General features: G+C 35.9%; 1 protein-coding gene across 1 annotated transcript; it reads left to right on the top strand.

Annotated features, from left to right (window-relative positions):
- Positions 1 to 260: 260 nt before the first annotated feature.
- On the top strand, positions 261 to 4,304 carry LOC126714738 (protein SIEVE ELEMENT OCCLUSION B-like). Its single transcript, XM_050415020.1, has 7 exons — positions 261 to 1,025; positions 1,268 to 1,375; positions 1,545 to 1,993; positions 2,223 to 2,332; positions 2,510 to 2,652; positions 2,823 to 3,305; positions 3,471 to 4,304. The coding sequence occupies exons 1-7, from the start codon at positions 330 to 332 to the stop codon at positions 4,131 to 4,133; spliced, it is 2,652 nt and encodes an 883-aa protein (XP_050270977.1). The 5' UTR covers positions 261 to 329; the 3' UTR covers positions 4,134 to 4,304.
- Positions 4,305 to 15,585: the final 11,281 nt, after the last annotated feature.

Below are 15,585 nucleotides of genomic sequence, written 5' to 3'. Positions count from 1 at the left end.
AGCAATAATCAAGGGTAAAATAGTGTTAGACCCATGGTAAAATGGTCTGGATCCAGATTTGATTCGTACATCAGTAATGTTGCTAATTCAAGATCACGATAAAAGAAAGGAGAGACAACTTGGGACCACAAAAGCTAAAGCTTCCACATAACGATTTGTTTTAACCGCAATCGAAGCAAGGAAGTTGATGCAGCTAGCTAGGCTTTATTCCTTTTCTCATGGTTATATAAAGGCCAGCCAAAATTGATGCCAACACACACGCATCTTCTCTCCCTTTACCCTTATCAAAGAGTTTCCAACCTTCTTTCGCTTTGTTGTTTTTCTGCAACATGGATACCAAGTCAGTAACTGGTCCTCTGCAGAACCCAAATGTCACCACTCCTTCCCAGCAACCAAGCCAAGCTAGCAATGTGCTATTACAGGCTACTCCATTGTTACAGCCAGGCCAACAATTGGGTCCTTTGCAGCCAACCTCCAACTTGGGTTCTGTGCAGCAAACCAGCAACCCAGCCGGTACATACCAGCAATCCAACCCACAAACCAATTATGGTGCAGTGCAGCAAACCAACCCGCAAAACAATTACGGTGCAGCGCAGCAACCAAACCCACAAGCCAAACAAGTTTCATTTCAGCCATCCAACCAACAAACCAGCCTTGTTCCTTATCAGCAACCAGACCCACAAACCAACCTTGGTGCTTGGCAGCAACCCAACCCACAAACCAATCTTGGGGCTTGGCAACAACCCACCCCACGAGCCAACATCGGTGTCACATGGCACCAACCAAACCCACTGGGTTCTTTGCAGCCTTCCAGCCTGCTCAGCAAGCTGGCACCTAATGCTATGCACCAACTGATCAAAGGTGACCGAAGCATGCCTACAATGTCTGATGACAATGTGCTGGTCAGTCATATTCTGGGATCCCATACTCCAGATGGACGAGACGTTGATGTCAAACCTCTTCTTCGTCTAGTTGAAGAAATTCTTAGTCGCGCAACACTCACACCAGACGCCCTTTTTGCAACGGTATAATACTACAAATTTTACAACGTCAAATAAGCTTTATGGGTTAACGTGTCACCAATATATAAAAAGATTATTCAAATATTCATTTATTATATTATTTAAATTATATGAATCATATTTTTATAATATTATCACTTTCATTTATAAGTTTATATATATAGATGTAATTTATTTGAATTGAAAGCATCCAGTTGTATCTTTTTTGTTTTCATTTTCTAAATATTGCTAGTGTTGTTGTACAGGGTGCCCGCACATACCCTGATCCAGGCTTTGATGACAAGACCGACCATACCAATTTTCTTGCCATGCTAGATGCTTTGTCATATACCATTGATCGAATTGCTTGCGAGGTAATAACAAATCACGATTACAAAATCTTGCCCCATCTATATTTACATCAACATAATAATAGAAATTAGAAGTTTTTTTTTTCTAAAGTTTTTGAAAACAAATAAGTCTACTAAAACAATTGTATATCTACCTTAAACAGTTTGTAATGGTATATGATTGAATTTTCAGCTTCAATACAAGGCTTTGGGTGGCACAGATGCACACCAAACCACAGTGGCAATATTTAACATGGTATCACACTATGGATGGGACGCTAAGTTGGTGTTGGCCCTAGCGGCATTTGGATTGAACTATGGAGAATTCTGGCTTCTTGCACAGATTTACTCGACAAACCAACTTGCCAAGGCAATGGCAATCCTGAAACAAGTGCCTGGCATCATTGAGCACGCAGTCCCACTGAAACCCAGGTTCGATGCACTTAATAATTTAATCAGGACCATATTAGAAGTGACTTGGTGTGTCATTGAGTTTCGAGATCTACCACCCATTTATATCACAACGGACGTACCAGCATTAGCCTCAGCCATGACCCATATTCCAACTGCTGTGTATTGGACTATCAGGAGTATTGTGGCCTGTGCATCTCAGATTTCTAGCTTCACTAGCATGGGTTACGAGTATGTTTTTTTCCTCTCCATCCCAATTTACAATTCTCATGCAAATCCTTAAATTTAGATACAGTATGGCCTATAAAAGGTTATTAAGCATTTCTTGAAATTTTTTGTACATAGTAATTGATTTACACACTAATAAAAAAGAGATCTAAATTGTTTTATAAGTGGTGTAAGTACTAAAATGTTTGTAAGGAATTTAGCATTAACTCTGCAAAATGGATATTGATTGCAGGTTTGCGTTATCCACCTCAGAAGCATGGGAGATATCCACCCTGACTCACAAGCTCAAAACCATACTTGAACATCTTAAGAAGAAGATGGAAGAATGCGTTCGATACATTGGTAAGCCAGTTTTATGCATCATTATAGACCACGCCATATATAAAAATTAATATTTAAAACTATCTTATACAATTGATTACTATTAGTACAACGCTCTTTTGTATATACATGGACTTGACATATTTCCGTTACATAAGATACCACCCATATACACTGAAATTCTCCTATTCATTGTAGAGGAGAAGAAGGATATTGAATCTTATAAAATGCTTGTCGAACTCTTCAAAATGATCCACATTGACAACATGAGAGTTCTTAAGGCCCTGATTTGCCCTAGGGATGATGTGCTCGCACTTGTTGATGGTACCACCAAGAAAAGGGTTGGCTCTTCTAACCCATATCATTATCATTACTGTTGCACAATTACTGACATTACAATTTCTACTATCAAAATATTGCATATATATTCTTGGTCTTAATTTTTAAGTATTGATAGTATAATTAGTTATATTATTATCTATATGTAATTGTTTTATTTTGGTAAAACCAGGTTAATCTTGATGTTCTTAGGAGGAAGAATGTGTTATTGCTCATTTCAAGTCTAGATATCACCCAAGATGAGCTGTCGATTCTTGAACAGAGTTATAACGAGTCTAGGGACCACGTAATGAGGCTTCAGAGTCCATTTGAGATTGTATGGATCCCCATTGTGGACCAGTTAACAGACACCAGACAAAAGCATTTTGAGGAATTGCTAGCTCCAATGACATGGTACTCAGTGTACCACCCTTCCATAATATCGAAGGCATCAATCAAGTTCATCAAGGAGGAGTGGCACTTCAGGAGCAAGCCAATCCTTGTAGTCCTAGACCATCAAGGGAGGGTGGTGTCGCCCAATGCAATTCACATGATGTGGATTTGGGGAAGCCATGCTTTCCCTTTCACTACCTTAAGAGAAGAAGCTCTTTGGAGAGAAGAGGCTTGGAGGCTTGAGCTTCTGGTGGATGGCATTGATGCAACCATATTGAGCTGGGTAATTATATGTGTGTGTGTTTGCGTGCAAACACACTCTTTAAGGAAAACAAAATGCTAGAATAATGATGAAATAATTAAATTAACTATTTTCTAATAGTTTAAATTTTTTGGATAATAAGGATTTATCAAAGTAATTCACATTCCCCTCTTTTTGATTTAACAGATTAAAGAAGGAAGGTATATTTTCTTGTATGGAGGCGATGACATGGAGTGGATTCGGAAATTTACAAAGGAAGCAAAAGCAGTTGCAGCGGCTGCACGCATACCCTTAGAGATGGTGTATGTAGGAAAAGCCACAAAAAGGCAGCAAGTGAAGCGAGTGATAGCGAACATTGTACAGGAAAAACTCAGCACCTGCTGGCAGGACCCAGCCACAATATGGTTCTTTTGGACCAGGCTTGAGAGCATGCTGTTCTCAAAGATTCAGCTAGGCAAGGATGAGGAACACGACCTTTTGATGCAACAAGTCAAGAGGGTGCTTAGCTTTGACAGAGAGGGTACCTGGGCTGTGCTTAGCAGAGGGTCTAGTGTGTTGGTTAATGAGCATGGAAACATTCTCTGGCCTGCCTTGTTTGAGTATGAACAATGGAAAGAAAAGGTGGCACTGCAGGGCTTTGACATTGCTTTTCAAAACTATGTTGCTTCACTTCGTGCTAATTCTAACCCTTGTTGCCGCTTTGAGTTCTCTCACTATGCTGGAAAAATACCAGAAAACATGAAGTGTCCTGAGTGTCACCACAACATGGAGAAATACACCACTTTCCTCTGCTGCCACGATGAAGGCATTGTTCCAAGCTTGCTTGCACTGACTACTACTAATACTTAAACCCACTAGCATTTTCCTTAATTAATATAGCAGCTATATGCTTATGTTGCTGGTTCTAAATAAGAGAACAATATATATATGATGTGTGTTTTACTTATTTATTAATTTATTTTCTTTCTTTCATCTTATATATGTTAAAGAATTGAGTGTGGGATGTCCTCTCAATTGCCACCTTCTGCTGGTGCTCCCATATCTTTTCATTCCTTTCAAATCTTTTTTTTTTTCTTGACTTGTTATTTTCCCAGGGAGTTTGAAACGAATATGCCCTTAAGGAGCTACACATTTGCTAAAGAAAAGGCTAATTAAAAATGGTTCTACAAAAGCATCATCAGCATTTGCCCCCAATAAATAAGTGGTGGAGTTCAGTATTATTTATATTGGTCTGTAGTTTAATCCTGCCTGGGGCACATAACAAATGATTTTTTTTTTTCGGATAACATTTTTTTCCATTAATTATAAGTGATATAATGCACTTTTCCTACTTTTAGAAAGAAAAAAAAAATTAAGGATAAAATTAAAATTGTACGAAGTTAAGCAGGTGAGAAGTATTTATTGCTATTTTCTCCCTCTATTATAGGGCTGCCAAACCTCTCTTCTTTGATATTGGAGAAAAAAAAAAAAAGAAGATAATTCTTGAATGTCTAAAAATTCTTTTAATTTTTTTTTTCCAGAAATCATATTTTATTTAATATATTTTTCAAATATCTTCAAATAAAAAAATTATGGATAAAATTTAAAATTTATTACAAAACTAAATATCAATAAGATACAAATCACTATTTTTTCAAAACTCTTATTCTTGATTGTGAGAACTGTGATTTGTAGGGACTGCTTTAAATTCTCATTTTCAATGGATAAAGAGAACAATCTCCTAGTTGCGAATCTCAGCACATTGATTTACATGAAGTAGTCACTTAATTAATTTAAAGGAAAATTGAAAAAACTTTTGTTGGGGTTGATTTTGGTAACTCCAAACAAAATAAGAATTGACTCAATCAACTTAGATTTGAAAGAGAAGGGATTCAAGCCCAAAACTCGTTTTATTTATCAAATATATGGATGCTATTAATGCATAGCAAAGAAAGACCAAAAGACATGAACTCACAATAGGAAAATAGATGAAATAATATTTTTAATATCTATGAGTCATAATAACTCATAAATATAGTTGAGAGAGAGGCTTGTAAATTGAAGGTCTATATATAGTTCGGTTGTTCATTGGGACATTAAACGTTTGGTTTTTCTTTTTTTAGATAACATTTTTTTTTTATTAATTATAAGTGATATAATGCACCTTTCTACTTTATGATAAAAAATAAAAAAAAATTAAGGACAGATTTTAAATTGATATAACATTAAGGAAAAAAAAAAAAAAAAAAACCCACAGTCCGCATGTCTCTTTTCTTTGGTAATAAGTAGGGAAAAAAATGATATTTCCCAACAGTATACAATTTTATTTCTAAAATTATATGTTATTTAACATATTTTTCTATTTTCAAATAAAAAAAGAGGATAAAACTAAAAAACATATTATAAAATTAACTAGATGAAGTGTATATTTATCATTATAGAGTTTTTTTTTTTTTAAATAAATTTTTAATTCATTATTTTCTTAGAACTCATATCCTTGATGAGAGTCCATTTTAAGATCAATATTTAATGTTTTATGAATCTAAATATGAATATAGTGTGTTTCTCAAAAAAAAAAAAAAAAAAAAAAAAGAATATAGTGCTATATTATTCAAATTCATATTTTTATTGGAGATATTATAATTTAATAAATTTATCCGTAATGGTTTGGTGTTCTCAGAATTTATTCCAAAAAATGAATTACTATATTTGACCCTCCTGTTTGGACCAAAATTAAATCATTAGAATTCCATCCAAAATCTACTTAATGATTTAATTTAAACCCAAATCTTAGGATCTCAAAATGTAGTATATGACATGTTTATGAGAGTATGTGATAGGGTCAAAACATAAGGACTAAATTGTAATTGTAAGTTTTTCCTAAAAATACAAAAATTTGTTAAGTTGTAAAGAACCGTTACAATTTTTACACTATAAGAAGTAGTTCTTGGGATTTCATCTTCGTTGAGCATGTATGTGATAGGGTGAGAAATTATTTGGTCCTTACGAAGGACCACATCAGCAATGTCTAGTGGTCCTCCAAACTAATAGTATTGAGCCATATGTTATAATTTATTGATTAAGCTCCTAGTCATAAAAATAAATAAAATGAAATATAAAAAAGAAACCACTAGCTCCACTACCACTATCACAACTCAGGTGGTGACAATTTCGCTACCCTACTAAAGTTCAAGCTCAATTGGTTTATTTAGGAAATAAATCACACGCATAAATGTAAAACTAAAACAAACTCTAGTGCCGACAGGATAGTAATCTTCCTAAAATGAAAGTCCCATCATCACGTTGAAATTCTGTAAAGCTTGACCTGAATCTCTCTTCACAAGATTATCAATTTGCAACAAGGTTCTACGAGTTTAGCCAATGATTGCCTTGTTAAGGAAATAAACCACAGATAACTTTAATAAAAAATGATAAAATTTAACATGGATATGGATGAAGACAAACATACAACTTTGTTAGGACATATGTGAATCATGTTAGGAACATAAGTCATTTAGAATTGGTTAATCCTATGACAAAATGCACTTTACTTGTACATGGGTAGATCTAGAATGTGTTTAATATTTCAAGGAACAAGGGTTCAAGTTCAAGTGTTAAAGCCATCCAAATTAGTCCAAGAAACAAGTGAAGAAGTGCTGGCTTTTAAAGTTCGACAACTAGTACCTATCGAGGTTCAAAAAGTTGCTAAAGTCCGATGCTCGATAGCTAGCTCGATAAATACCCTATTTGTCGAGATTTATGAAATTCAGTTTTTCAGAGTTGATTTTCTTCCAATCTGTGTGTATATGTTTAGACTTTCTTTTCTCACAACCCTAAACATATATAAGGATTATTTTATGGGCCGTCAAATGTTGCGCAAGTGTGAAGCAAAGTTTTGTTCATGCAAATTGTGACCGGAAACAGAATTTGCCCTAGTTCATCTTTCTCTTGAAAAAGCTACTGTGTTTGTACACCGTAGGGTTTTGTGATCAAGGAGTTTCATGATTTTCAATGTGTGATGAACTAAAGAACTTTGCAACCAAGATCTTTCTCAAGTTGGTGATTAAGTCGCATATTGGGATCCGTGCATCTATTAGTTAGTCACATACTGGGAGCCGTACATTGAGAATGAGAGATTATCACTATAGAACAAGTCCAATTAAGTATTGGGGTAAGGGTTCAAATATAAATTGGTATAAGGTACTGAGATTCATTTACTTGTAACCGCTTGTTATGATAATAGTGGATTCTCGAGAGTGGTGACCTTAAAATCACCTAATGGGGTTTTTGTCGTGTAGGTTTTCTCCATTCGTAAACAAATCACCGTGTTAATTTAATTTCCGCTGCATTTAGTTAATTGATGATTTGTTTGTGCTACCACGTGCTTTGCATGTTAATTGAATTAATTAATTAACTTAGATAAATCAATTGGTTAATTTATCATAAGGGGTCAATACATTCTTGGCCTATCAGATAACCTATCTATCGAGATTTACGAAAATCAATTTTACCGATCTGATTACACACAAATCCGTGTATATTTATTTAGGCTTTCTTTTCTCACAGCCCTAAACATATATAAAGATTATTTTAAAGGTCGTCACAACTGATGCAACTTAATGCAAAAGTTTTTCACAAGCATATTGTAACCGGAGACATATGCCTTAGTTTATCTTTCTCTTGTAGAAGCTGCTGCGTTTGTACGTCGTAGGGTTTTGTAACCAAGGAGTTTTGTGATCTTCATCGTGTTGATAAACTGAAGAACTTTGTTGTAACATCCCGTGAGTTTTTTTATTAAAAAAAAAAAAAAAAAAAAAAAAAGAAGGTAAGTTAGAATTTTTGTGGACCAAATGTGCCCCCACCTAACCCCACTACCCATCACACAATCCACTCCCTCTTTTCTCTCTTTGGCCAGTCACTCCCACTCTTGTTCTCCTTTTCTTTTTCTTTTTCAGTCAACACAACACACATACACACACTCCTCTCCCTCACCCTCCCACCGGTACATTCCTCATCATCACCCCTACCATTTTTTCCAGCAAAATCACTAGAAAATCCTCAAGAACATCACATCTTCACACAAGTTAATTGAGGTAGAATTTTTAATCTCTTTTGATGAGTATTATGTTCTTGTTTGAGGTTATTTTACCCAAGCTTTAATATTGATTTTCATGTGATTTAAGAGCTTTGGAAATGATATTCATGTGTTATACATATGGGTTTTGGTCTTGGTGGATGTATTTGATGAGTGTGTTCATGATTTTTACAATGTTGGGTATCTAAGGCTTGTTATGGTGAAAATTTAGGGGTTTTGAGGTATATTTTGTGAAATAAATTGTGAATATAATTTTATGGTTTATTTGGAGCTAGTTTAAGATCTAAATTGTTTGTTTGAAAGGATATTGTGATTTTGGTGTCATGGGTCTCTTGATGATGTTGTGAAAACCATGTGGAAACTATTTATAAATTATTGAGGTTTTGATGTTAGAAATAATACCTTGTATGATTCATAAGTATAATGGGAGTCTATGTCTTGTAAAGTAATTGGTTGAGAAACTTTGGAGATGGAAAATATTATTTGTGAGGCTAAATCTAGGCTTGCCTAATTTAGTGCTTATTTGGCAATTCCTAATATGTAGCTAGATACAATTTCAAACTTTGTGCTCATTGTGATAGATTTGCTTGACATTGTTTAGGTTCTAGCTAATCTCCCCTTGGAGCTTGGAGAATTAGGATTTTGTGGTTGCTAGGTAAGTAGCTTTTTAATGGGTATTTTTGAAAAATAGCCATATCTTATAAATATTGTTTTTGGGTCAAACACATTTTGGAAAATTAATGGTGGAAGTATGTTTTTCTAAAAGGTGTTGTGTTAAGACCCTACTATATATATGATTATATATGAAAATGCATATTCTTATTGCATATGGGGGATTTGCATGATTTGTTAGCAAAGAAAAGACTAGCATCTTTGATTAAATTCTAGAAAATGCGTATTATGGATTTATTTGCATTATTTGCAAAAATATAAAGATGCTTTATCTTGGCCTATGTTATTTGGGAAGTTAATACAAAATCTCTTTGGCAAGAAATAAGTTGAAGGCATTGAGAACCTTGTGAATATCTTGGGCATTCAAATGTTTTATGAAACTACTTAGAAGTGAAATTATGTATTTTGAATTAAAGTTATGTGAGCTCTTTATGTTCTACCCTTGTGCTGTGACATGTGATTACTCGGTGATTACCTAGCTAGATACTATAGTCTGTGTGACATTAGTATCTTAGCACCCGTCTTTGTGGTTCCGGCTTTGTGTCGGCGATGAGTTCCGGCTTTGTGTCGGCAGTTTAGTTCCGGCTTTGTGTCGGCAATGAGTTCCGGCTTTGTGTCGGCGATTATCATGTGGCCTTGGGTTAGATTTTCTGGTTTGGAACGGTGTTGTTATTGCTCACAGTATAGTAAGTAGTTTCATGTTGAGATATTTTGAGGAATATATAGTATGTAATCTCATGAGAACATTTTGAGAAGCTTTGTGCTGTGTCAATTTATTCATTCTTGTCATATTATTTTTGGGAAATGGTTTTGTAGAAACTATTTGGAAACTCCCGAATTAAAAACATGATTTGTAAATTGTTACCATCATGAAACTTGCATTTCCCCCACCCCCTTTAATTATGCTACTTACTGGCCTTTATCTCATTCCATTATTTTTATAACTTTTTAGAGTAGACAACAATCTTTTGAGATAGCTTTTTGGTGGCTAATAGTAGTTAGACTAACTACTGATGGAGGTTGAATTTTTGTGTAATGGATATATTAGATGGTGTACATCTTAGTCTAGGCTTGACTCATTCTTTTGTATATTATAGTGGTTATGACTGTATTTCCACTGTTGGGACAAGCTGTTGTTATGTAATTGTTGTTTTCAGACCTCTATTCTTTTGTGGCCTATGGTCCTTGTAATTAATGCTTAGAGTTCTGACTTACTCTGAAAGTATATTCTATGGGATGATTATGATAATTCTTGTTGTTGGCACTTGATAATAATTATGTGGATTGAATTGTCAAAAAGGAAAAATTTACAGGTACTTGAGACGTCTCTCTCATGTTTTGGACCCTTTGGGGTTTGGGGCGTGACATTTGTAGCTAACATCCTTTTCAAGTTGGTGGTTAGTCACGTACTTGGATCCGCGCATAGATTGATTAGTCACGTACTAGGAGCTGTGCATTGAAAAGGAGAGATTGTTACTATAGAACAAGTCCAATTGTGTATTGGGGTAAGGGTTCAATTGTAGGTTGGTATAAGGTACTAGAATTCCTTTACTTGTAACCGTTTGTTGTGATAATAGTGAATTCTCGGGAGTGGTGACCTTAAAATCATTCGGTGGGGTTTTCGCCTTGGAGGTTTTACCCATTCGTAAACAAATCACTATGTCAACTTTATTTTCCATTGCATATTAACTTAGTTGATGATTTGTTTGTGCTATCACACATATTGAATGCTAATTGAATTAATTAATCAACTTGGCTAATTAATTGGTTAATTCATCACAAGGGGTCAGTACATTCTTGGCCTATCAAGTGGTATCAGAGCAAGCACACTCTAATTAGGGTTAATATTTGCTATGTGATCCATTGGCCCTTGTTGTCATGGATAGAGGACAATCGTTGATTATACCTCCTTTATTTGATGGTACTAACTATGCATACTGGAAAGTTCGCATGAGAGCTTTTTTGTAATCATTAGATGAAAAAGTGTGGCATGCTGTGGAGATAGGTTGGACCAAGCCAAGGGAAGTGCCAATCGATTAGGATGATTCTAAGATCAAGGCGGCTAACTTCAACAGCAAGACATTGAATGCTTTATTTAGTGCGGTCACGAATGAGGAGTTTAAGAAGATATCTTCTACCAAAACTGCCAAGGAAGCATGGACCATCTTCCAAACAACCTATGAAGGAACCAAGGCTGTCAAGGATTCAAAACTTCAGAGGCTTACTACAAGCTTTGAAGAGATCAAGATGGTGGAGGATAAGTTGTTCGATGAGTTCTATGCCAAACTTAAGGACATAGTGAACTTAGCCTTTAATCTTGGGGAAACCATTCCTGAACCCAAGATTGCTAGAAAGGTGCTTAGATCTCTTCCAGAGATCCCATGCCAAGATCACCGCCATTGAAGAATCAAAGGACATTGATCAAATTCCTTTGATAGAGCTGGTTGGCAATCTACAGACCTATGCGTTGGGTTTGATAAGGATTGGGAAATCAAGTAAGGGAAAAAGCATGGCATTGAAGGCCAAGAGTAGTGACACTGATGAGTTTTTAGACGATGAAGATTTTAAAATAAAATCCTACATTACAAGGCAATTCAAAAGGTTTATGAAGAATGCCAATGCTAAAGGATTTGACAAAGATTGCAAGCAGTCCAGTTTGTCTCAGTTCAAGAGCCAAGACAAAGGGAAGAAGGATGCTAGGGATGACGGTCAGTACACTGTTCCCTTTGGACTAAAGTGTTTTGGGTGTCAAGGCTTCAAACACATGAAACAAGAGTGCCAAATTTATCTCAAGACCATTGGGAAAAGCATGGCCCTTGCTGCTACCTTGAGTGACACTAAGCCTAAGGATGACTCGAATAATGAGGATGATGGAATCTTGAATGCCTTCACTACTACAATTGATCCTACTGATAGGGGTTCAAAAACCATAGATGATGAATAGGACTTAGTGGATTCTAAGTTTGAGAAAATGGACGATCAAGATGATATCCATACAACCTATGAAAAATTGTACATGGTTTCTGAGAAGTATGAGAAAGTATATAGGCTGGCTACCAAGAAACTGAGTGATGTGGAACTCATCGAAAAGAGCTTTCCACGAAGTTTGATAAAGCCAATCAAACCATTGGAGTACTAAGATTTGAGAATAATTTCTTGGCTAAGAAGACCAAGAAGCTTGAGGTAAAGCTGTTCCAAGTCAGAGCTCAGTTGGAGAGGACTTCAAGTGCAAAGCTTGACGAGATGCTCAGTTTTCAGAAATATACTTCTGATTGAACCAATTTAGGGTATGATTTTTTCTTCTCCTAGTATTGTTTCTACTAGTACTACTATTTTTGTTTCACCTGCTAATAATGTTGAATCTAAGAACAATGATGTTAAAACTGCTTTAGCTAGTGATAACATAGGCAAGAGTAAATCTATCTTACGAGCACCCCCTAAGCTTGATAAGAAAGAGACTAAAAACCCTAGGGTTAAGGAGGGCAATACTCAAAAGTCTAAACAGAAAAAGTAGCATCTCAGCCATTACTGTAGAGCAACTAGACATACTCGACCAAATTGCTATAAGTGGTTAGCCACTCAACAGAGCAACAATATGATCTCATTAGGAAACCAGAATCAGTTTCCATCCTCTTTTGCTCCTCTTGGAGATCTTCTCAAGGTCCTCATGTATCCTTTAAAACTTGAACGCTTTCAATTCTTCCCCCTCACCACCGGATCAAGGGTTTGCTAAACAAAAAGGTTCTTCCAAGGGGTGGAAGGAAAAAGGCTTGAAGTGATTTTGTCACTTTTCTCTCTCTCCCTTTTTTTTTTTTTTTTTTTTGCTTGCATTACTTATGTGTTTTGCTTTCTAGTTTTGAGTCAGTCTAGTCTTATGCTTTGCTTTATTTAACATATTTTTGTTTATTTGTTTTCAGTTTTGCTTTATTTTTATTTTCATTAAAATAAAAAATAAAATTGAAAAATCAGGAAAAATACAAAAACAATGTGTTTTGTGTATATTGGTACTTGTGTACCCTGGATGGCCATTGAAACAAAATTTTCTAAACTTTGTATCTTTTGTAGCTTAGATGAGCATCTTTATGCACAACTAAGTAAAAGAGCTTTGTGGCTCGTGTTTGTGATGAGTAAGATTAAGTAATCTCTTGTACTTAACACTCGTATCACTCTTTTTATGGGAATGACTAGAAAATCCTAAGAGAAATACATAAATAACCATCTCACCACTATTGCCCGCCAATCATGAAATGACATATGTATACTTCGGTATAGCAAAAGTGCAATGTCAAAAGCTTAACATCATTGGGTATTTCTTTTCTCTCTCTTATATGGCCATGCATGATATGCTTAACAAAATAAAATATGCAAAGAAAAATTAAAGCAAAAAGAATCAAAATGTTTTATATATGATTGCAAGTGTGTCTTCTAAGAGATGTGGGAGTTATAGGATGTACCTCGAAGATGATAGTCTCCATCAAGTAGTTATGATTGTGTGTGAGTTAAAGTAATTTTCTCATATCTCAAATCGTCATAACATGTAGACACTTATGCAATCTTACAATATTTTTCACAAACAACACGCTATATTCTTTGGCCATCACAAAGAATACATGTGTTAATGTATGCTCACTAAACTATCTTGACTTATTTTTGAAATATAAAATTAGTTAGACTTGTTTTGTGTGTGTGTGTGTGTGTTTTGGATCTAAATGCTTGACATTTTCTTATGGAGAGATATTTTTGAGAACTTAAAATGTTGTTTGGATCTTTGGTTGAGTAGCATGCTTGATTGCATTCATCTCTCTATTTTTCTCTTCTTCTTTTTAAAAAAACTGTTGTTGAGCAATCTCAACAGCTTCTCAATACCTCTCAACAGCTAGGCTGTCTATCAAGCCTCTTGATCTTCCTTTCTCGACAACTATTATCGCAATTTCGATCCATCGGAGTTTTTGAGAATTTGTCTCAATAGCTTCTCGACAGCTTCTCGATCCATCGAGGTCACTTTGCTATGGATACCTCTCGATAGCTCCATCTTGCGAGAATTACAGCTCGACACCTCTCGAACCATCGCGCTTTATGTTTTCTATATATATCTTAGCGGGATTTTTTCTCTCATTTTATTCGATCTCTCTCGATAGAAAATCGTCTCTCCTTCTCCCAAACACTTCTCACTCACACTCTTTATCTTCCCCACTCATTCTTCAGCCTCAAGAGTGATTTCTCTCTCTGGTATGATCTTCTCTCTTCCTCTTATCATGCATTTCATCTCTTTTGACCTAACTTTTGGGGTTTTTGAAACATTTTGGGGTTTTTCAAAATTGATGAAGTTTTTGGGATGGGTTTTCTTTAAATGATCTTAAACGTTCGTGCATTGCATCACAATTGCATTTTAACAATTTTTCACGTATTATAGATGTGTGCTCTATATGGTGAAATGATGTGTGCTTGTAGGATTGGATTGGGTTGAGCCCATGATGTTTTTATTATTGCATGTCACATACTCATGCATTTTTCATGCATATGTACCATATTTTTTATCTCTATCTTATTGATATTGATTTGTTTTGGTAATTTTCTGTCTGTCTGTCTGTCTGTCTGTCTCTCTCTCTCTCTCGATTAGTTGCTCTATGGTACCTAAACGTAAGTCTGCTCTGTCTTGGAACCCTCTTCATTTCGGGGCATCTACTTTTGATTCTACCCCGTCTCACGTTCGGTTCTGTGATGAGAAGGCCCATACGGACTTCTCGAAGAACTTTTCACGATGAGGCATTCATTTGGAATGCCAAGTTGTTCTATCGGACTTTTTCGATACTGACCTTCCCATTGTCATCTACAGTAAGGATTAGGAGTCACTTTGTGGCATCCCGGTCACTTGTCCCTTCGTGATCATACAGGAGTTTTACTCTAACATGCACGGATTTGATTATTCTATACCTCATTTCATCACTCGCGTTCAAGGTACGCACATTGTAGTCACTCCAGATCTTATAGCCGAGGTGCTATACGTCCCGAGGGTAGCGTATCCTGACTACCCCGGCTATGATCGTTTTAGGACTATGTCCAAAGACGAACTCTCACTCTCTTTTGTGAGACACCTTCATTTTGGGGTAACTGTCAAAACACCCCTTGCTCGAGTTTTGCAAAAGGTCCAAGGTTCCTTAACATGGTGATGACATTTGTTCTCCATCCTTTGTCTCACTATAACTCCATTACAAAGCCTCATGCTCGATTTTTGTTATCCCTTTTTGAGGGACTCACTATTGATTTTCACTCTCACATTATACTCTCCCTTATAGATGTTTATAAGGATACGACGACCTATGAAAAGCTCATTTTCCTTTTGGCTATCATGCGAATTCTCCGCCATGTGTCTATCTCCTATCCTGAGTCTTCACACTTCTCCGTTATGTGTGCCATCGACGTCGCGACCGTTAGATGGAGCGAGGCCCAGCTTCGACCGAAACGTAAGTCTGCTCCATCCTAGAACCCTCTTCATTTCGGGGCATCTACTTTTGATTCTACCCCCTCTCACGTTTGGTTCTTTGATGAGAAGGC

Source organism: Quercus robur, chromosome 2 (assembly GCF_932294415.1).
Source record: "Quercus robur chromosome 2, dhQueRobu3.1, whole genome shotgun sequence".
In the NCBI taxonomy this organism is placed as follows: domain Eukaryota; kingdom Viridiplantae; phylum Streptophyta; class Magnoliopsida; order Fagales; family Fagaceae; genus Quercus; species Quercus robur.
The sequence above is the reverse complement of the archived record's forward strand: the minus strand, read 5'-3'. Positions and strand labels throughout refer to the sequence as shown.